Source organism: Macrobrachium nipponense, chromosome 17 (genome assembly GCF_015104395.2).
Source record: "Macrobrachium nipponense isolate FS-2020 chromosome 17, ASM1510439v2, whole genome shotgun sequence".
NCBI classification, from domain to species: Eukaryota; Metazoa; Arthropoda; class Malacostraca; order Decapoda; family Palaemonidae; genus Macrobrachium; species Macrobrachium nipponense.
Genome location: NC_087210.1, coordinates 75,029,053 through 75,051,552, shown reverse-complemented (window position 1 = coordinate 75,051,552; position 22,500 = coordinate 75,029,053). Strand labels below are relative to the sequence as shown.

At 35.3% G+C, this 22,500-nt stretch overlaps 1 protein-coding gene across 14 annotated transcripts in view; it reads right to left on the bottom strand.

Annotated features, from left to right (window-relative positions):
- Positions 1 to 22,500, bottom strand: part of LOC135196336 (trichohyalin-like) — a 515,728-nt gene that overhangs the window by 74,585 nt on the left and 418,643 nt on the right. For 12 of the 14 annotated variants that reach the window (XM_064223096.1, XM_064223089.1, XM_064223084.1 and 9 more), the window contains 2 exons: positions 17,640 to 17,792; positions 3,683 to 3,799 (listed from right to left, as the gene is read on the bottom strand). In XM_064223096.1, coding sequence (XP_064079166.1) covers positions 3,683 to 3,799; positions 17,640 to 17,792 — 270 coding nt within the window. The remainder of the gene's footprint in view (positions 1 to 3,682; positions 3,800 to 17,639; positions 17,793 to 22,500) is intronic. The other 2 variants (XM_064223092.1, XM_064223090.1) reach the window with 1 other exon arrangement.

Genomic DNA, 22,500 nt, shown 5'->3' with positions numbered 1-22,500 from the left:
TACAGCTGATTCATATACTAAGTATGCTTAAGTCTTCTAACAAAATACCATTTGTTGCTATTTCTAACCTACACTACGTTGCTAATTATTCTCTAAGAGCTGCTTATAAAGGTCTGTATAAGGGCATGATAAACAGTGAGGTGTTGTATTTACACATAATGAAGCATGGATATGTATATGAATACACGCATTTCTACTGGCCTAATCCGTTCTTGTGTGGAGTACTGTCCTCACATTTTGGATAACTCTTCCATTGTCTTCCTTCTGGATAAAGAGATGTTCTTGTAAAAAGAATGCGGCTTAAGTTTAGATCTAGTTTTACATTCCTTTTCCTCTGCTCTAATGTATCCTAATGTCCTATCCTGGTTATCTCTTTTCAATTGGAATAGCTTTCGTTCCTTTGAGGTTTACAGTTAGTTAATACTGTTATGGTCTTTTGGCCCAAAGAAGCCCACAAGAGGAAAGGTGTGAGATGGAGTAAGAGGCCTCTTATGGACAGCTCTCTGATTAACAGAGCCTTGGTTCCATTACGCCGAAGGTGAACCCAACCCTGCCACTACAGACAGAATCACACACAAGAATCTATATTTGACCTTATACTTGAGAATGAACTTACCCTGACCAAATGACCTCATGTCAAGGTCGAATTGTATCAGACTTGATACAGAAACAGCAGGCCAAATTACGACTAAGAACCATAAATGTGAATACAACTGTCACGAAGAAATAAGAAAGTACGTGACCTGGATACAGACAAAATCACCTAAGGTCAAGGTCAGAATGTATCAGATTTGTTGCTGAAACTATACAACAAATTTAAGTTCGATTATACCAATGCAAGTAAAATGATCTGGCTGAAATGAATAAATCAGTGTGAATTTCAACTTGACCAAATGATGCTAGGTCAAGGTTAAAATCCGCCTGACTTGACGCTCAAACAGCATACCAAGTCATAAAACAATACAACAATGGAAACATTTCCTGGGAAAAATACAAAAAAACCTATGTATACCTGAAATTGGCCCAATGACTTTGGGCTATAGTCAAACTTTACATGGCTTGATACCGAAAACTCGTATCTACACCTAAAATGATACCATAAATGCAAGAAAGTTATCAGGATCCTTAAGGAAAAAAGTCTAAAAAGTTTCGTGAACTTTGCTTGACTTTAACTTGATCATATGATGCAGGGCCAAAATCAAACACGTGTCTAACCAGATGATGAAACAACACACAGAATTTGTTCACTCCATAATGAATGCAAACAAATCTATCACGAAGAAAATTATGACCTTCAGCAAGGGTAAATGACCTGGGATCAAAGTCAAAATGTATCAGTTTTGGTGCTGTGAATACAAACTACATTAACAGGAAATTTGCCACTCAAGCCTGTACCCATGAAATTGATCTAATCTCCTTAGATCAAGGTTAAAATGTCCCATTTATCGCCAAAACCGCATAAAAACAATACGCAAACAACGCTGGGAAAAATATACATTCTGGGACAGAGGCATGAAAGGACAACAGATGGACACACTGTGGTTTTTACGATGTACCATCAAAATTTACCTGTCCTAAATATTATGCTTTTATTATTTGCCAGTAGGGTTTCTAAGTTCCAGGAGCAGGCCATTTCACACTTTAATTAATCAAATCTGGATCTCTTGAAAAATCCAAAAGATTTTCTTCTTTATATTCGCTACAATTATGCATTGAGAAAATATGACTAAAATCCTTGTATGATATTGAAAGTGGTTGCCAAAAAATTTGAAGGTTTGTTAGGCTGCTCCCAGAAAACATAACAAATGAATTGAATATAGAATTTAGGTCAAAGGCCAAGCACTGAGACTAATGAGGTCAAGCACTGGGTTCAATGAGGTCATTCAGCGCTGAAACCGAAATTGACGGTAGAAGGTTTGAAAGGTGTAACAGGAAGAAAACCTCAAAGCAGCTGCACTATAAATCAGTTATTAGGAGATGGTGGAAAGTAGGATGGAAGAAAGAGAATATGAAAGAAGATACAGTAAAAGGAACGAAAGGGGTTGCAGCTAGGGGCCGAAGGCACGCTGTAAAGAACCTTAAATAATGCCTAAATGCACCATATTAGGTCCAGTGACGGCACTACCCAGCTACGGGGTTTCACCAAAGGAGATTTTCAGTATCAGGGCTTCTGTCATTAGTTTCATTCAGTGCATTTAAGATATTTCACAATCAACAAACAAGGAAAATCTATACTTCAATCATCTACAGCTGTTCAGAGCATCTAATTATGGGTATCGTCTGCTTTCATTGACAAAACAGGTCTTTAATCTTAAATGCACCAGTTTAATGAATGCCCAAATCAGTCAACAAATCAACGAGCTATGAATCAGTTTCGGAAATCAATTAAGGATGTGAATACTATTATTTGTAGTCATTACAGTACCTGCTACTTTAATATTATCACACAACTAACTGCACGAAGGCTTATATACAATTTTGACCTTCAGGTACTACCATGATAGTTCTCTAAATCATTTCTACACCAAAGTTACTACGAAAACATTACAAAAATCTTGTAGGTGTCCTCGACTCTAAAGCTATCAATCACTAATGAACTACCATGCTAAACCCAGTAATTACTGTATTTTATCTGCTTTATACGGCTACTGATCAATGGAAAACCTTGACATTTTTGTCGTCCAACACCTTTAGAATAATGTGAAATTCACACCTGCGATTTACAAGACATACTATTTATTATACTTTGTCACTGCAGGATCGAATAATATACAGCTTCTAAAATAGGTATGAGTACTGCAAGCACTAGATCTTCATTTCTGTCTATTTCTGATACACAGCGTATTTCCTTTTTACGCTGCAAGAAGAGTTCAGCAATATGCTCATCTAAAGACATGTACTGAAAACATTAAAGTGTTCTATGTGTGTATGTCTCGAACAATATGAGTTTTAAATCACACTTTTCTCAGTGCCGTGCTTATCTTTTGTGTATAACTGTGTCGGTGTATGAATACATATACACACAGATAAAAGAAATAAAAAATAGTCAATATAAATGGCAAGCATTGTCTTTAAAACTGATGATACACCTCACAGGACAAAGAAAATAAAAAATGCTCCTATTTTTGCGACTATCTGAGCTTTCCTCCAAGAAGCACCGTGAAAGTTGAGGAAGTTCCTCTGATCTATTTACAGAGACAATGTAATAACTCTATTGCTATTGTATTTAACACAAAATAGTAAGTGTCCACAGTGTATAAGGACATGTAACTCATAGAAATATGAATCTCTATTATAATAACAACGACAATCATAATAATGATACATAGTAATAATACAGTTAACTAGCAAATTGACTAAAGCTGGGAAGAGCAGAGTTGTAACGTCATTGCACTGAATAGCAGCTGTACACAAAACTGTCCTTCAGTGAAGCTGTACCTGAAGCACTGAGGTTGTTTTGGGTTGTGTTTAGACGCAGGCCACCTAATGTGAAGACTGCTCGAGGGGTTTATACACGGCCTTAGGGCCTTTCAATGGCTCATCTGGCTAATGTTTACAAGATAAACAACTACTGCATACTTCTAATTCTAACGTTCCCCCTCCGCAGGCCTAGGCCTAGACCTAGCCCAGCCGGGAAGGAGTAGGTGGTTTTTACCATTGTCATTAGATATAATGGATTTACCTTGATGGTCTCTCTCAGTATGGCGATCTCTCGGTTAAGTCTCTCGTTTTCAGTGAGGAGAGACTCCTGCGTCCCCTGTTGGCCTTGGACCTCTCTAACACACCGTCGTTCCGTTTGCTAAAATAACCCGTGACCACCATGTCAGACTACCTCCCATTTCAGCCAATTTGGTGCTGCTGCTGCCTTAACTTACATCAAATTCTCTCTACTTAATTTAGCGTTAACTTTAGCTAAGCTCAGCGGGGCAGCAAAGATTTAGACTTGCGACACGCAAAGGCGCATGCGCAGCTGAAGGCGTTCACGCTAAATCTTTGTCTGAAGTGCTGGCTCTCAATTCATGACCCTGTTTCTTATGCAAATGACCTCATACTGAAAAATTTGATCTTAAATTTTGATTCTAAATATGGAGTACAGTTCAAAATTTTAAAAATTTCATAGGAGGTAGTTGTGAGTGTACTATGCAGCGTTTATAACATACTACATATACTGTAAGTGTTTAGGTAAATACTGTAAAAATGTGGACACAGTTGAACAACTTATCCTAGTCAGTCAAATTGAGCTTAAATGTCTATCTGGAAATACACATGACATCAACCTTAAAATGACTGTAACTACCAGGCAATTGTTTGATTAAGGAAGCCTTCGCAGACAATAAACCAATAATTTTCACATTGTGTTATATTACACCTTTCAACAAAACAAGAAATGTCATAGGAGATGATGGCAGTAGAAGTGTTATGTTATAAAGAAGACTTATGAAGTGCATGCTGGATGTGAGCTTTTGTGGTGAGTAGGCGGAACAAAATCAGAGATGAAATATTGACGAAGATAAATTATTTAGAAAAAAAATTAAAGATAAACGAGAAGAGGAAAAAATGAATTGTCCTAAGTAAAATTATATAAAAATAAGACAAAACCTTTCTTCATAAATATTATTCTTTCTTTTTTAATAAGTGGTATATATTCCTTCTGTATTTCCCTTTACGTCCTCTTACTTCTTCCTAATGAACACCCTGTTCTATGGAAGCTTGAATTCCAAATCTATAGCCCCTTTGGGCTTGTTCCGTATGGATAGGTTTCATCTGCTTATTAATAATAATAATAATAATAATAATAATAATAATAATAATAATAATAATAATAATAATAATAATAATAATAATAATAATAATAATAAAATTAAATTGGCAAAATGCATCCTTCAGTAGTATTTACACTAAGTAAATTTCTAACGTAATATTGAATATACAGGCTATTTTCACCAGATCGATAAATGTATTTTAATCGTGACAACGGTCGATTTCTTCGCACTTTCAGGTTACAACTTCTGCATTGTTTCCTTCCTCAATCCAAAAAAAAATGGAGTGGATGTCGAAAAGTTAAAAATGTCATTGTGGCTGTGACGTATTAACGTCTGCATCTGACTAAGAAAAGTAAGATGTAATATCATTTACATTATCGTTTATACAGTCAGGAACCATCAGTGCCTTCAAGTTAAATTACTATGAGATTCAGGGTCTCTGTAACACGGTTTTTTGGACTTTGCTCCTTGTCAAAGCATCGGATGTAGCTGAAAGTTGACATATGTATGTTATACAACCACACACAAATTTTGTCAGCATTATCAATAACCTAAACCCGATAGTTTTAATTTTTATAGAGTAAAAATGCTCTAGCCGACGCCATGGCCAATGATTACGAGCCATGAGTCGAAAAACATTCATTACGTAAGCAAGGTAAACAAACACCTTTTGACTAAATGTTGCCCCGCCCATCCACCAGACAGAAATGCCATCGGCTCTGAAACCCAAAGACTTTATGAATGGCGGAACGATACATAGATGTGGGTGGGGTATCAGTGCTAGCGTAGTAATACTACTGTAGCAGTAGTGCCGCAACAGTATAGCAGTAATATACATGAATTAAACGTTTAGACCAACTGCCGGGATCCTTGAGGATCATTTAGCACTTCTTACAACTACTCGTGAAATTAGTTTTTATAGCCAGAAGTTAAATTTTCTAATCCAACAATGCCCATGGTAGCCTTCAGTGTTATCCTGAATTATAACGAGGCGAAAGTGGGTGGAGCCTCATGAAGTCACCATTCTGACGATAATTATTGGTGAAGGTTTAGTTATCAAATCAAGCTTGTCTACTATGTTTTTGGTAATTACCAACTATTCCCTACATCTTGTCAATCTGATTGTGACCTATAAAGTAGACTGTAATTTCTTTGAAAACTTATTTTGGGAGTTAGACTAATAATCGAAGTGTTTTTGTATTTATTAACATATTTTGTTGGTTTTTTCATTATGACAATTATCAGAGGGGAGGTTCCAGAGTTCATAAAGGTGTACTGCTTTGCTTGTATTTAAATTTGTATGTCATTGTTGCCAGAGGTTTAGCCTTCGTTACGTATAGCCAATCATCCATCGAGAACGAGGGAAGAAATTATGTCATATGTTACGTAACGAGTGCGTTCGAAACCTTTTCTCTGAGTAAGTTGGCCCGTCTTCAAAAAAGGTCACTTTTACATTATAAGTACCAAATTGATTCAATCTACGTAGTGCAGAATACACTCAAAATTTATGTGTTGATATAATATGTATTCTGAATAAGACTAATATTTATGAAATGCATAGATAAAAAGTTATTGCGAAAAAACCGTGCTACAGAGGCCCTGAATCTCATAGTAAGTCTAGAAATTCGTTCACCCCGTTTTCTCAAACTCACCTTGTAAAATCTGCTCTCAATTTAAAGCTGTGATTAAGTTATCCTGTTGTTACGTTCTTCAAATTTCAGAACTTTTTGTTCTCTCGAGTTTAGAGAAATTATACATAAGCCTTTGAATACAAATTCTTTTGCGAGCTCAGAGAACCACCTTCAGTTCCATATCGATGCTGATAGTAATTACAACCTACTAAAAAGGGCATTTCAGGGTCGTGTCTAATTGATCTTCGCCAATAAAATCTCACCAAAACATCGGATATGGATCGTATTTTGGAAATAGCTATTTGAAGACAGCCTAATTGGCACAAATATGCATAGATATTTAATTTTGTTAATTAAGGCACTTATCTGAGTAAATCAAAGAAATTTAAAGGGAAACTTAGCAAAATCTAGCAGGCTCGTACATAGAGGCTAGTATAACGTCATTACTAAAGACCCTCTCACTCATTGATACTGTAATGACGCACGTTACTAGAGACCCCGCCCATATACTTTATGAATGAAGACTAAGATGTTGGTAGTAGTAGTAACAATACCATATGGAATTCTTATACTGTTTCACAAATTCAAACTCCCAAGTAGAGTACAATTAAAGAATGGACATTAAATGGGAATATTAATTTTGTAATACAGTTCCATGGCGCAAGCCACGTGTCTGTTGATTTGAAATATGCACTAAGTCTTACACACTCTCTGTGAAAACCATTGTTACCCTGCAGTTGCAAGGATACGTAAAGTATCGTTCTGATACCCTCGAAATTTGCCAAACGGTCTTAGGGTCTATGTGGATAAAGACCAGTTTTTAGCCAATGAATAAAAATGCGTTATTTAACATACTTTGTTTTTTCTATGCACACGGCCACATAAAGTGTTGATAATGATATTATTAATCATAATGATAATAATTACATTAATATTCATTACTGTTATTTTCATTATTCTCGTTATTAATATTATAATAATCATCATTATTGTTATTATTCATACTTCGAAATCAGGGAACGGGATGATAGAACATACATAAATACATATGCCGTATAAATACACTTATAGACAGGTATGGTACATACATCAATGCATATACACATAATACATAAATGAAATTTATAATATATATATATATATATAAATATATATATGTGTGTGTGTGTGTGTGTGTGTGTGTGTGAGTGAGGTCAGTAGAATAGGCAAGTTGTTAAAATTGGTCGTTGAGGCTAATCAGTGAGATAGTTTATTGTTCAAGCAAAGTCGGCTTTGTTTATTCTTGGTCTGAGAAGTTAGAAAGACCATGATATAAACAAAATATTTGTATATCTCTCCTTTTCATACTCGTCATTCTTGTATAATCCCTATGAAGGTCACCATTGTCTTCTTGTCTAAATCATTTGGTGTTTGTATATCGCCTTATTAACCACTTATTCGTTAATAATTAGCATATGACGCATAGGATTCTTTCTTTGTTGCATACTGCAAAACACACGCAACACGAAAGCAGTCCTGAAGCCATGAGGACAATTTGCTAGGCTTTCATAGGTGAATCAGCACTCACGTATACTCTGGCTCTAACTAATGACGATCGGCTGTCCTCGCCCTGTTGTCGGCGGTGTTTACTATTATAACAAGGTTACCAGGTACATTAGGGTAAAATATCGTACCAACCACCTCTAAATGATCGCATTTCCGTTTCAGTGTGATTGTATGTCACCAATTGCAAAAGTCTTGTATAGCTGATAGCCAAAAGGTAAACAGAAATTGTGTTATAACTGCTATGTATTCCTATAGTCAATATAAAACCCTGCAATGAAAATAGTGATATTGTCATATGTATATTTACCAAATCCCCTTGCTATAATATTGTCATATGTATATATACCAAATTCATATTCATTACCGTGCTATCACCAATGGAAACCGTAATATTATCATCATTCTCAATAGTGATTTGCCTTGCCTTTCCTTTAATACGTATTCTCAAGGAGGGTTAAACATTTGTGATTCACACTACTGGGAACCCTGCTATTACGTATGATGTCATAGTTTACGTCACAACTAGCCTCTCTCTGGGTGCCTACTAAATTTAGCTAAGTTTCCCATTAAATTTCTTTGACTTGCTCTGATAAGTGCCTTAATTATCCACATCCACATATTTTTGCCAATTAGGCCGTGGTTTCAAATAGCTATTTCCAAAATACGATCCATACCAGATACTTTGGTAAAGTTTTATTGACGAAAATCGATTAGACACGGCCCTGAAATGCACTACTAAGAGATTCAGGGCCTCTGTAACACGGTTTTTTCGCAATAACTTTTTATCTATGCATTTCATAAATATAACGCTTATTCAGAATACACATTATATCTACACATAAATTTTGACTGTATTCTGCATTACGTAGGTTGAATAAATTTGGTACTTATAATGTAAAAGTGACTTTTTTTGAAGACGGGCCAACTTACTCAGAGAAAAGGTTTCGAACGCACTCGTTACGTAACTTATGACAGCATTTCTTCCCTCTTTCTCGATGGATGATTGGCTATACGTAACGAAGGCTAGACTTCTGGCAACAATGACATAAAATTTAAATACAAGCAAAGCAGTACACCTTTATGAACTCTGAAGCCTCTCCACTGATAGTTGTCATAACGAACAAACCAACAAAATATGTTAGTAAGTACAAAAACACTTCGATTATTAGTCAACTCCCAAAATAAGTGTCCTAAGAAATTACAGTCTACTTTATAGGTCACAATCTGATTGACAAGATGTAGGGAATAGTTGGTAATTTTCAAAAACATAGTAGACAAGCTTGATTTGATAACTACTATATCCAATATCAAGCAATTTTTATTCATTGGCTATCTACCTATTTACTGAAAAAAAACAGCCTGTACCGTATTTTGGCTTTAAGCCTTCACCAATAATTATCGTCAGAATGATGACTTCACGAGGCTCCACCCACTTTCGCCTCGTTATAATTCAGGATAACACTGAAGGCTATCATGGGCATTGTTGGATTAGAAAATTTAACTTCTGGCTATAAAAACTCATTTCTCGAGCAGTTGTAAGAAATGTTAAATGATCCTCAAGGATCCCAGTAGATGGCCTAAACGTTTAATTTATGTATATTACTGCTATTACTACAGTAGTATTGCTACGCTAGCACCCCACCCACATCTATGTATCGTTCCGCCATTCATAAAAGTCTTTATATCCAACACGTCGTACGGCCTAAAGAAGGAGAAGAAAAAATATATCGGATGATCTGTTGGTCTGCTGGATATTTTAGTACATATAAGCTTGTATTTACGTTGGAAAAATCTTATTTTAACAAAAATAGTTATATAAAGGCTGATTACATACAATCTCTCTCTTTCTCTCTTAGTGAATAGTTAATGGAAATGTTCAAAATCCTGAATGACATTACAAGTATTATAATCACGTTACACTAAATACAAATCAGACCATAAACATTGGATTTAAACTATAAACTGAATAATTACCTATTCAGGCTATAGTAAGTATGGCCACGGGCTTTCTCTTGACTGTATAAAGTTAGAAGTCGTAAGACAAATGCAGTTTTGCAACCACGGGGAAAATTCCAAATCCTGTTAGACATTCTTGACTGCTATGGGTTTCAGAGCCGATGGAACAAGGTGAATGAAGTTTCTGTCTGGCGGATGGGCGGGGCAACATTTCGTAAAACGGTGTTTACTTTGCTTACGTAATGAATGTTTTTCGACTCTTGGCTCGTAATCATTGGTCATGGCGTCGGCTAGATAATTTTTACTCTATAAAAATCAAAACTATCGGGTTTAGGTTATTGATAATGCTGACAAAATTTGTGTGTGGTTGTAAAATAGACATATGTCAACTTTCAGCTACATCCGATGCTTTGATAAGGAGCAAAGTCAAAAAAACCGTGTAACAGAGGCCCTGAATCTCATAGTAGTAGTTGATTTTCTGTAAAAGAAAACTATTGAGATGGTTTTTTGTCTGTCCGTCCGCTCTAAGATCTTAAAACATACTGAGGCTAGAAGGCTGTATATTGATCATCCACCCGCCAATCAACAAACATACCAAAATGGAGCCGTCAGCACCAGTTTTGATTTTATTCAAGGTTGAAATTGGCATCATCGTGCGTCTGGCACCGTTTATTGGGCCCAATAACACAGGCCGCCACCGGGCTGTGGCAAAAAGTTTCATACAGTATTATTTACCAGTATTATTCTATGTAAAGAACACTCGATCGCGCGCATTTTGTACTTGTTTTTACTTGTTTCCTTTACTTTTGCTGTGAAGAAAGTGTAGATAAAACTACTATTAAATTCTGACCATACTTTGTGACCACAATGAGAGGGTTGTGCTTTTCCCTTCTTTTGAACGTGGGACTTTTTCATAGCAGATAACAGCCAACTTTAATGTTGATGCAAATATCTACTTGAAAATTAAAAGAAGACAGTATGTGACTTACAAAAGGGGCACATTGCAGTTCCAGTTCAATTTACAATGTCTGACAGTTTGAACAGTATAGTTTATTATATGTATGTAAATGTAAATATATATAGATATATGCATGTAGTATATGTATAAATAAATACCCACATATATATATAAATATATAATCTATATGCGCATATATATATATATATATATATATATATATATATATATATATAATATATATATATATAGATATATATATATTATAGTTATATATATATATATATATAGAGTACATATGAACTGTACAAGTCCATCTCACCAGCAGATAAGTTTTCCACGGAGACATTACATCCTAATTTTCGAAACAAGTGGAGAGACCAAATTTCTTCATCTTCAAGTTAGCCTCTCTCTCTCTCTCTCTCTCTCTCTCTCTCTCTCTAGTAGAGCTTCTGATACTTTAGTAAGTTATTCCACTTCTAAGAGACACTAATATCAATACTAGTCCTCCCTGCGCCTCAACGTTCATAGTCTTACAAACAGGCATGGGCTGGCTTTCCTCAAACAATGTCTTCCTCATTGCATAAGTACTTTATAGCAGTGGTCCCCAAACTTGACCAGACAAAGTACTCCCAGATATGATGAGTCCCAGTCGAGAGACCCCGGCCAATCAAAAGTTAGCATTACCATACCGGGATACCCAGTACAATGTAGTACTCTTAATATTTGCATATTCCTGCAGAAAGTGTGTATAAGTAAATAAAGAATATTTTCAATATATTTTTATTGCTTTAAATTCAATAGAAACGAAAATTGGTGAAAACAGCCACAATTTCTTTCTGGAGTCGAAAAAATGAATGTGTCGCGGACCCCCAAGGGCCTTCCCCTGGACCCCCCCAGGATTCCGCGGACCCAAGTCTGGGAACCACTGGCTTATAGGATACCTCAAGTGTAATGGCGAAAATAACTTGATCGTTATCCTCTGGCGTTAAATCGTTTCATTTTGAAATTCAGACACTGCGTGAGAGTTTTCAATCGAGTGCAACACCAGCATTAAATCATGATTCTTGCAATCCCCTTTGTTCTCCATACCTGTTCATTGTGTTCAACGTATTGTTGTGCCCGTCATTTTTACGAGAGCAAAGAGTGTGCATTGGAAGCTCCGGTGGCTGTCACAGTGTAGCTGTTTACTCAGGCGCTCTCGTATTCGTTGTATCGACCTCAGCCGGTTATTGTATTAAAGGCAATCTTTAAAGGCTTATCTATTCATTGGGCGCTGTATACTAGACCTTCTGTTGTGCTCGTATTCGTCTATTTATGGTATACGCTGTTACTGAGAAATAATTCTTCTTCAAATCAACTGAATTTTCTATCTGCGCGCTGGGATATGAAATATACCACAGATTCCTCGAGTTGACTACGGAATGCTAACGTATTGAATTGAGTATCTATACGTTTTTATGGTTAAAGGATGCAGTTACTGAGAAATATACCTAGCTATTTTCCGCTTAGTTTTTGGTCGACTGAATGTATATTGTCAGTATTTTGAATCTCGGCGACTTCCCTACTTTGGTTATATTGTAAAGGTTTGCGGTAATTACAAAAATCTTTGGCTGAAAAATACTGCACATTATGCGTTTTATAAAATTTTGTTTCATTTGTAGCTGCTATACTTGTTTTCTTTTTAATTTATGTATATGCCTATTACATCTTACTTGCTTTTGGCTTATTCCATAAAACTGTATCAACATCATGAAGGCTAATGTCAGGGACATAGCAAAATAGAAACTTCCCATCTAATCATAGGTCTCGCATCACTTTTAACTTATTCAGGGATCAAAATTAAAATTTGAGTTATATTCATTTCTTCTCTAACATGTTTCCGCTTTTAAACTGAAAGTGTGCAACTGTTGTTATTATCTATCAAAAAGATTTAAAATACATTTCTGACTTTCAAATCCAGGGAATGTCATATTTTCTCTTGGACTTTCTCTGTGATCTTTATCATATGACATAATATGTTTTGTATGCAAGTGTGTCACAACGTGTAGAATCATTTGTGCCTGTGCGTGTCCCTGCCTATATAACTATTAGCATCTATTTAATAAAATGAGTTATTGGTTACCCTTAAATCCACGAGGCTAAAAAACTGATGAATCAGGGTAAACACATCTATTGCCTTACCGTCTAAGAATACCTTGTCATTGATGGGAAATTGTATATCGATGAAGATTTGGTGATTTTGGCAACAATTACCTCATTGTTAAGTATTTTTTGTCATTAATGTGTAGTTAAAGGAAAATTCGTGGCCGTATTCGTACAAGAAAATATAAATGACAGATTATTATGGGCAATTATACTTATCACGAGGCTTAAGGTAAGTGTATCTTAGTTTAACCAGACCACTGAGCTGAATAACAGCCCTCCTAGGGCTGGCTCAAAGGATTAGATATTTTTACGTGGCTAGAAACCAATTGGTTACCTAGCAACGGGGCCTACAGCTTAGTGTGGGATCCGAACAAAATTATATCGAGAAATGAATTTCTTATCACCAGAAATAAATTCCTCTGATTCCACGTTGGCAAAGCGGGGCATCGAACTCGCAACTACCGAATCGGTAGGCGGGCATGTATCACGAGGCTTATTCACTGTAGCGTGGCCTTGGAAGAATGATCCCCTTACAGAGTGTTTCTGCCTCTTCTTATGTTATGATTCGTTAGTTATCGAATAACAAGATTTAACTCTCCAGGCGTGTTGCTAGACTTGAATAACTTCACCCATAACTTGTAAGTAACCCCACAGGCGCTGGGGCTTATGAGGTCATTCAGCGCTGAAAGGGAAATTGAGAAGGAAAAAAAAGTTTGGGGGAAGATACAAAGTAAGACGAAAGAAAGGGAATATGATCGGAGGTACAGTAAAAGGAATTAAAGGGACTGCAGCTAGGGGGCGAGGGGACGCTGTATAGAACTTCTAGTAATGCCTACAGCGCACCGCATGAGGTGCACTGATGGGCCTAACCCCCCTACTGGGTAGTACTCTTGGGGTTCTTTAATTTTGCAAATTCATTCTCCGGTCCTCGACCAGACATCGATTTAAGTAAGCTTCTGAATAATCCAGATTCTCGAACAATTTCTGGATTCACGATTTCCTATATCGGTCGGGAAGAAAAAGATTCGTGTTTGTGCCATTCGTCAAAGTTATTTCACGAGCATCAGAAGAATAACAGGGCCATTACATTTATGTATTGGAATCTTGGGGAAGTGAGATCCATATTTCTTTCGGATTTGATACCGTGGGAGTATTTCATTGCCTGAATATTTTTCCCATACTATAAAAAAAAAATAACCCTGAAGATAAGCTTGTGCTTCGTTGAGGACTTCTGTTATATGCAAAAAATGTAGTGAAAATAATTAATGGTTCTATGTGACATTTACCCCTAAAATTTCGGCATATCTCTCTCTCTCTCTCTCTCTCTCTCATCGGATAAATCTAAATTTTGTCCAATAAGTTAAGAGCTTTTCTTGCAAAACATTAATCTAAAACGTAGGCAAATCCTTGTTTCTCAAGTGTGGTTTTCCTGCAAAATTCATGGCATTACCCCTCCCCCATCTCTCTCTCTCTCTCTCTCTCTCTCTCTCTCTCTCTCTTCTCTCTCAGGATAAATCTAAATCTTGTCCAATTCGTCATCAGTTGTTTCATGCATAAAAGTGCAAAACTGAAATCTTGGCAAATCTCAGTTTATTATCTCTCTCTCTCACCGGATAAATCTGAGTCATGTGCACAATTGGAATGTCAGCAAATCTCTGTTTATGAAGTGTAGTTTTGCTGTAAAATTTACTTTTCCTCTCTCTCTCTCTCTCTCTCTCTCTCTCTCTCTCTCTCTATCTCTGTCTCTCTCTCTCAGATATGATCTTAAAAGTAGTAATGAGATAAATCTACCACTAAGGACCAGAAGAGAGTTTAGGATATGGACAGACATAAGCCTTTTGAGTACAAGCCATTTACAAAATGACCCGGTTTATGTCTTTCGATCGAAGATGATAGTCGAATGTGATTTTTCTTTACGTCGAATAGTGCTGGGTTGGATTTTTTTCATTTATTCTCTAAAGTCAATTATATCCTTCATATTAATCTTAAATCTTCCATCATCTAGTTCAAGTGGATATACGTATGTTGGCATGTAAGTTTCCATGATATTTCGGTATGACTGACTAGGATTCTGTTATGCTCTTAAACGCTATAAATAAAATTACTTTCTACTCTCATTAACATAAGGCAAAGTTATTTTGCAAACATTAACGAGGGAAATTAAGTTGAAATTTATATTTTTACTGTATTTCAAACTTACCACAACTACATTTTAAAAACACATGAAAAGACAGAATGATGATTCAAATGGCTATATTAATGCTGAATTGTATAAACTGAGAATTACAAGTTCTGGGCATCTATCTGCAAGGAATAAATAGTGGAGCTAACTCAATTGGATTCAAAAACTAATTTACTCACTGAAGTTTTAATGCACCGAGACTTAATTACTAAAGAAAAAAAAAACACTAATATTTACTATATTTAAACGTAAAGAAGTTATGAACATAATTGTCGAAATTACCAGGAACCAACGTGTTTAGCAAGTCCCTAGTAAAGCAAAAAATTTACGAATGTTAGATAAAACTGACTTTAACGCACTGGAAAACATTCGATACAAACGCATATTTTGACGAATACGTAATATAGATTATATTCATTTGAGAATAAGCCGAAAAAATAAGAAAGCCAGATTATATCACTTCAAGTTCATTTTCTCAATATTCCTCACCAGTGTTAAAATTGATATGTTACAGGATACTGATTGATTGAATGTTGTTTGGCGTTACAATCATAGAAAGAATCATGGAGGCAATAGGAAGGTACAAGATTTGATTTCTCCTATCTCATGAAGGATGGATGCGAAGGGTATACGTAAGGTCTGAAGTAGTCTTTGGTGGAGAAAATAAGAAAGGAAAGTGTTCACTGCAGAAAACAGAGAAGAGAGCAATCATGGTTGGGAGTGCAAGCAATGCTTTGCTAGGAATGACCAATTAGGGAAGGTCACAGAAGGAAGGGATGGTCAATGAAGAATGGGTTTGTGTAAAAAGGTGGAGATAAAGATAAATGAGAGAACAAAAAAAATAGAGAGGTACTCTTAATGAAAAGAAGTGGGTAATTCTAACTGAGCCAGTCGTGACTATAGGTTCAAAATTTATTTGAAAGACATCACAAATTACTCCAACTCAAACAGAAAAATGAGAGAGAGAGAGAGAGAGAGAGAGAGAGAGAGAGAGAGAGAGAGAGAGAGAGAGAGAGAGAGAGAGAGAGAGTTGTAATTGATGATGGGCAAGGTTAAATGACATACACATTATTAAATAATGGTGAAGAGATGAAACCTTAACGCACAAATATTTCCATAGCAATAGAAAGTACTCTAAACCCACAAACTCGCGTCTTAGCCAGGCTTCACTTAATCAAAACAGATGCCGTCGGTTAAACCCGTAGACATAAAATGCGTCATCATCTCCAGCTGCCACCGACATAAACCATTTCACCGCGGAAAATGGCGTGGATCTGTAAAGGGAAGAAGTATATCTATCGAAAGAGTAGAGAGGCTAAAGCTCATTCAATACGAAAAAAAAGTAAAAAAAAAATAAAAGCTCCATGTGACTTTACAACATGGTGGATCTATGAGGTTTTCTAAGGTTATGACCTAATCAATCGGAAACTAGCGGTTCCGGTCAGTCTCGAATAAGGTTCTGGTCTCACCTGAAACAGCATTTGTGTCTTAGATTCAAAATCTTTTAGGCTAGTCTGCACACACATGTTCCTTATATTTACAGTTTAATAACATCCATGTGGATTACGCCTTGACCAATCATCCAGCCATACACAAAGACACGCGCACAAAAAAAAAAAATAAATAAAAAAATAAAATAAAATGAAATAAAATAAAAAGGAGAGAAAAAAAGCTATCATTCAGTTTTGGAATTCAAGCCCAATCAACGAACTGGTTGGCTGTCAAATTATGATAATAGCTAACATAACAAAAACGAAAATAACAGTAAACCCGTAATCAAATTTAGCTGCCCTCAGTAAAATCTTTATACTGATCGAAATTCATCTCATTCTTTATTATGTTACCAATTATTCATTCGTTGTGCAATCATTTCTATAATAATGACTGTTTCTCAAAATCTGAAATTACCGTAACGCCTCTCAAATTTGTCTGATTTATTTTCACTTCTAAGTAGGTATAAAATTAATTAATTACTTTCCTCCATAGCGTATGCACTCTCTAGAATCTAAGGAACTGAAGATTTTCCTATGACATTTAACGTTTTCTTAATGAATGAGCGCCCGGATTTTATTTCGTAACATTGATATGGCGTTATAAAACGTACAATTTTCTAATTACTGTTAAAATACAAAGGGCAAAAATAGTGATATTTTCTATCCAAGATGCTATGGAACCCCGTATGTGACAGCCTAAAAAATACATAAAATAAATTTTAGATTCAAACAATTTTAGATTCCCAACCCATTTGGAATTCAGCGCTCTTACCCAAGAAATTCATTCAAAGAACATAAACAGCCATTCATTATCACCATAATTATCACACTCACTCTCACGATCTCTCTCTCTCTCACACACACACACACGTCTCTCTCTCTCTCTCTCTCTCTCTCTCTCTCTCTCTCTCTCTCTCTCTCTCTCTGCCGTCCTCTACAAAAGGGTAAATGCGGGATGCTCACTTTAATGGTCTCTCTAAGGATGGCTACTTCGCGGGAGAGGTGCTCGTTCTCTGTCAATAGGTTCTCTATCTGGTTCTGTACCTCCAGGCTGGGTCCTCGGGACTTCTGGTGGCGAAGCTCTTCCTCCAACTGCCGGACGAGCATCGCTTGTTTCTGCAACGAGAAGAGAAAGGCGAAGGGGTCAAGATCTCTCACCTGCTGTGGCTACAAACGCCAATCGCGACCTCTACAGGCACCACTGACTATTTTTGAGTCTTTATCTTTTTTATTCTCTCTTGTGTAGGCCTATTTCACTACAGTAGGAACTCTCTATTGTTACGCTCAATCGTGATGGCTAGTTTGGCATTGCTTGCTTGCTTGCTTCGTGTATATGTATTCTACTAGTTATTCATATGCACTAATTTGTCATGCAGGTACACATAAGTCTTATGAGGATGTATGTATGCATGTATGTATATATGTTGTGTGCACAAAGGAATAAACAAATAAATAAATGAAGAAATAAATATAAATATAGATTATATGTATATATATAATATATATATATATATAATATATATATATATATATATATATATATATATATATATATATATATATATCTGTATCTATATATACATATACATCTGCGAATAGATAACTGCATATGTGGGTTAGAAATAATATATATATATATATATATATATATATATATATATATATATATATATATATATATATATGTAGAATCTACTGGTATTATTACCAGATACATATGTAATTGTTAATTAAACTTGATCACTAGCTCACTGCACATGTAAATTTATAGACTATACAAAGAATAAGAGGACCTCATTTAAACAGGATGGTATATAACGTAGATTTTATTTATAAAAGTTACAGACTTTCAAAAACCAACTGTCCCGGAGAGTTAGTCCTTGAAAGCTTGCAAGTCTTGCAAAAAAATTTCCGTTAGATAACATCCAGTTTAAATTAGGCTGAGCTTTACATACTACATACATACTATATATATATATATATATATATATATATATATATATATATATATATATATATATATATATATATATATATATATATATATATATAGAGAGAGAGAGAGAGAGAGAGAGAGAGAGAGAGAGAGAGAGAGAGAGAGAGAGAGAGAGAGAGTTAAGTAGATGCTGTAATGAATGTAACTGGACAAACCCTCTTCCCATAATGTAGACATCGCAGTTGCACTATGAATCTATTGTTAGGAGAGGGTGGGCAGAAAGACGGAAGAAAGAGAACATGAACGGAGGTACAGTAAAAGGAATGAAACCATTCGGTAAACCGTACATTGCCCCATATAGCGAAAATGTAATTAAAAACCCCACGCAAATAAGCCACAGCAGTCATGATATTTAGGCATAAACGCACATTTCAATTATGTTATAAAGGTTGATGTAATATGTATATTACCATATATAAACAATATATGGTATATGCGTATATTTTCTCACAGATTACCGTCGTTGCTCTGAATACTCGAAATCTTTCAATATTCCTGATAGTTGAAGAATATTTGTATTCCTCTTATAAGAGTTCTCTGTCATATAGTTCCGCAACAAGTGAAATTCAGATTTTTTTTAAAAATCAAAACGTCAAACAAGAAATGATGATGATAATCATCATTACCACTTATCCACCGGTACCAGTAAAAGTTAACATTTTTCAAAATATTTTTTCTTACTGCTGAACTACCCTAAAGTAATAAACAATTGTTATAAGCAGTTGTTTCTTGATATCTGGGAGCGTAGACTTTCGAAAAAAATGACTCTTAACGTAGCAGCTAAGCAGTTTTAGGAGTTATCTCTCAATCAGTGATGTACTACCTACAACATCCGGGCACCTTAAATATTCTCCATGGCCCTAGTGAATCTAAAGGTTTCATCATTATTTACTCTTACTATTCGTTAAACAGGAATTGTTTACTGGGAGCAGAAAAGACTCAAACTTGTCCTGGAAGAATTATAATCCTAGATTATGTTTTTCATGAATTCAATTTATGGATGGATTCCATAATATTGCAACTGGAAGTTTCATATCAGAGAACTTTTTCGGTCCACAAATTGTCAAGTCTGTCATTCTCATATTAGGCTACCAGGTTGCTATGCATTATGTATCAGTATCAAACTCAGAGCCTGACAGGGACACCTTTTCTTTACACTTTGTTTCCTTGTCACGAATGCGAGCTGTAGTGCAGTTTCTTCATATTTTCCTGAATTACCCTGAGATAGTGGATACCTTACACGCAGCAAGGGAATATTCAAGATATTATTACGTTCTCTTAACCCCCAGTTTAACAGATAACCTAGATTAAATTTCATAATACAACCGGGCATAAATGTTGTCATGCATTTCGTTAGCATTTTAGCTCTGTACAAGTTCTAAACATACTTTAGATCTGGTCTTTTACACAAATCTGCTTTGGACTCTGCAAGGAGACTGTTTTTCTACTTCTAAACTAGATATGATCTGCTTGAACTTATTATTCAATCTTTAAATCACACAGTTATCATTTACTCTCATTTATTATTCACTAAATATTCTCTATCATGAAAACAAATTTTCATCTGAATTCTAGAACAAATAGACCTTATATCATTATAAATTTAAATCAACAATAAATCGGGGAACGCTGTTGATTACGTACATGAAATTAAATACGGCAATAAATCGGTGACTGCTGTGAGTTAGTTACCCTCGAAAAATTAAATGCACAATTTAAGCAGAACCCAGTCAGATATTCCGCAGCTCAAATGATCAGAAGAATATATATATATATATATATATATATATATATATATATATATATATATATATGTGTGTGTGTGTGTGTGTGTGTGTGTATACATGTATTATAGTATGTACATACATACATACATACATATATATATATATATATATATATACATACATATCTATCTATATATATATATATATATATATATATATATATATATCTTATATAAAATTTCAGACAGATAACTCAAAAAGAAACTCTTCCACAAATCTTTCCCTAAAAGAATTTCCTTTTTATTTGGGAGGGTGGGGGGAGGGGAGGGCATAAACGCTTTGACTGTGGCAGTCTCTTTATGTAAAAATATATCCTCTATGTAATGTATCATTAAATTTTCGTGCAGTTCCCAGAATTATTAATTATTCGACATAACGGCTTACAAATTAATGTGGACTTCAAATTGTGTACCACCAAAGCAATTCAGATGGACCCACAATGCCAGGCCATGAATTAAACAATCACTTGATACCAACAATCGTATCACATTACAGTAGCCATTAGTTTCATGGGTTTGTTTGTTATAAGCGTCCACGTCAGTAGTTGATGACGGACCTAAAATATGATTACTTTGAGACTCTGGTCCTAAAAATCATAACAACTTTGGGAACTAATTAATTTTCAAAATCGATACATTTATACAGAGGAAATACTTAAGAGATTGTTATACAATATATGCTGAAAGCATTTACAGATAAGGTACTACTGGTAACATCGTACCATATTTTTCTATCACCATGAAAATTTACATGTTAAGTGAGGATTTTGTCTGCGGATGTATCTAAAGTTTAAATGTCAACAATAAATCCACTGTCGGAACTGCCAGACTTCACCTACAGGGGCAAATGAAATCTGATCAAGACTTCCCTGCAGTGAGATCATCAACACTCACTGGACGTTGATGATCATAAAGAAATCATCAAAGGGATGTCCATCCACGTTCATCCTAATCTGTTCATCAGCATTCGAGATACTTTGCTAACACTTACAGAAACTCAGGCATAAACATCTTTTGCTCGCAGCTTCTTTCGTAAAGGTCATATATATATATATATATATATATATATATATATATATATATATATATATATATATATATATATAGTATATATATATATATACATGGCATTATATATATATATGTTACGCAAATGTGGATAATTGCCAAATGTGTACATTTTGCAATTAATTTTGCCTATTGTGACAATTTGCAGCGCTTGGTGCCTGCAAATTGTACACAATAGGCAAAATTAATTGCAAAATGTACACATTTGGCAATTATCCACATTTTGCGTAACATATATATATATATATATATATATATATACATATACATACATAAACCAATACCACAGGAAATATAGTAAGCAGAAATTCGTTGCCCTACGAATTCTGCCTGAACTTATTTGTTTTTCCTGTGGTATTCGGTTATATCATGAAGTCACGTGTATCTACTGTGACTTGTTAAGCAAATAAAATATATATATATATATATATATATATATAATATATATATATATATAGAAAAAAGAGGAAATTATTTTCTCTGATTCAATTATCAGCTCCGATTCTACAAAATACATCCACCTATTCTCAACATGTTCTCCTAACACGCAAGCAAACATACTAACACACAACACGATACTGAGTAAAGCACTAACTCCTCCAAATTCCGTTGGCAACATTAAGAAAATGAACAAACATAAGTGTTTTTGCTCTACGAGACGAAATTGGTACATGTTTTTCCTGTCCACGTTGCCGCTTTCAATTTCCTCTGATTTATGGTAATCCGGATAACAGCCTGTTTGTCTTGACTAAGATGATCTCTCACGCTCTTTCTCACTTTGAAACTTTACTGAGGCTTCTACCTTTCGTTTGGTGGGTTGTCCAGCACCACCTGCCAGGTAGTGTGTCTTGAGTTTTTTATGCTTGTTTGTATGGTGTTTTTACGTTGCATGGAACCAGTGGTTATTCAGCAACGGGGCCAACGGATTTACGTGACTTCCGAACCACGTCGAGAGTGAACTTCTTTCACCAGAT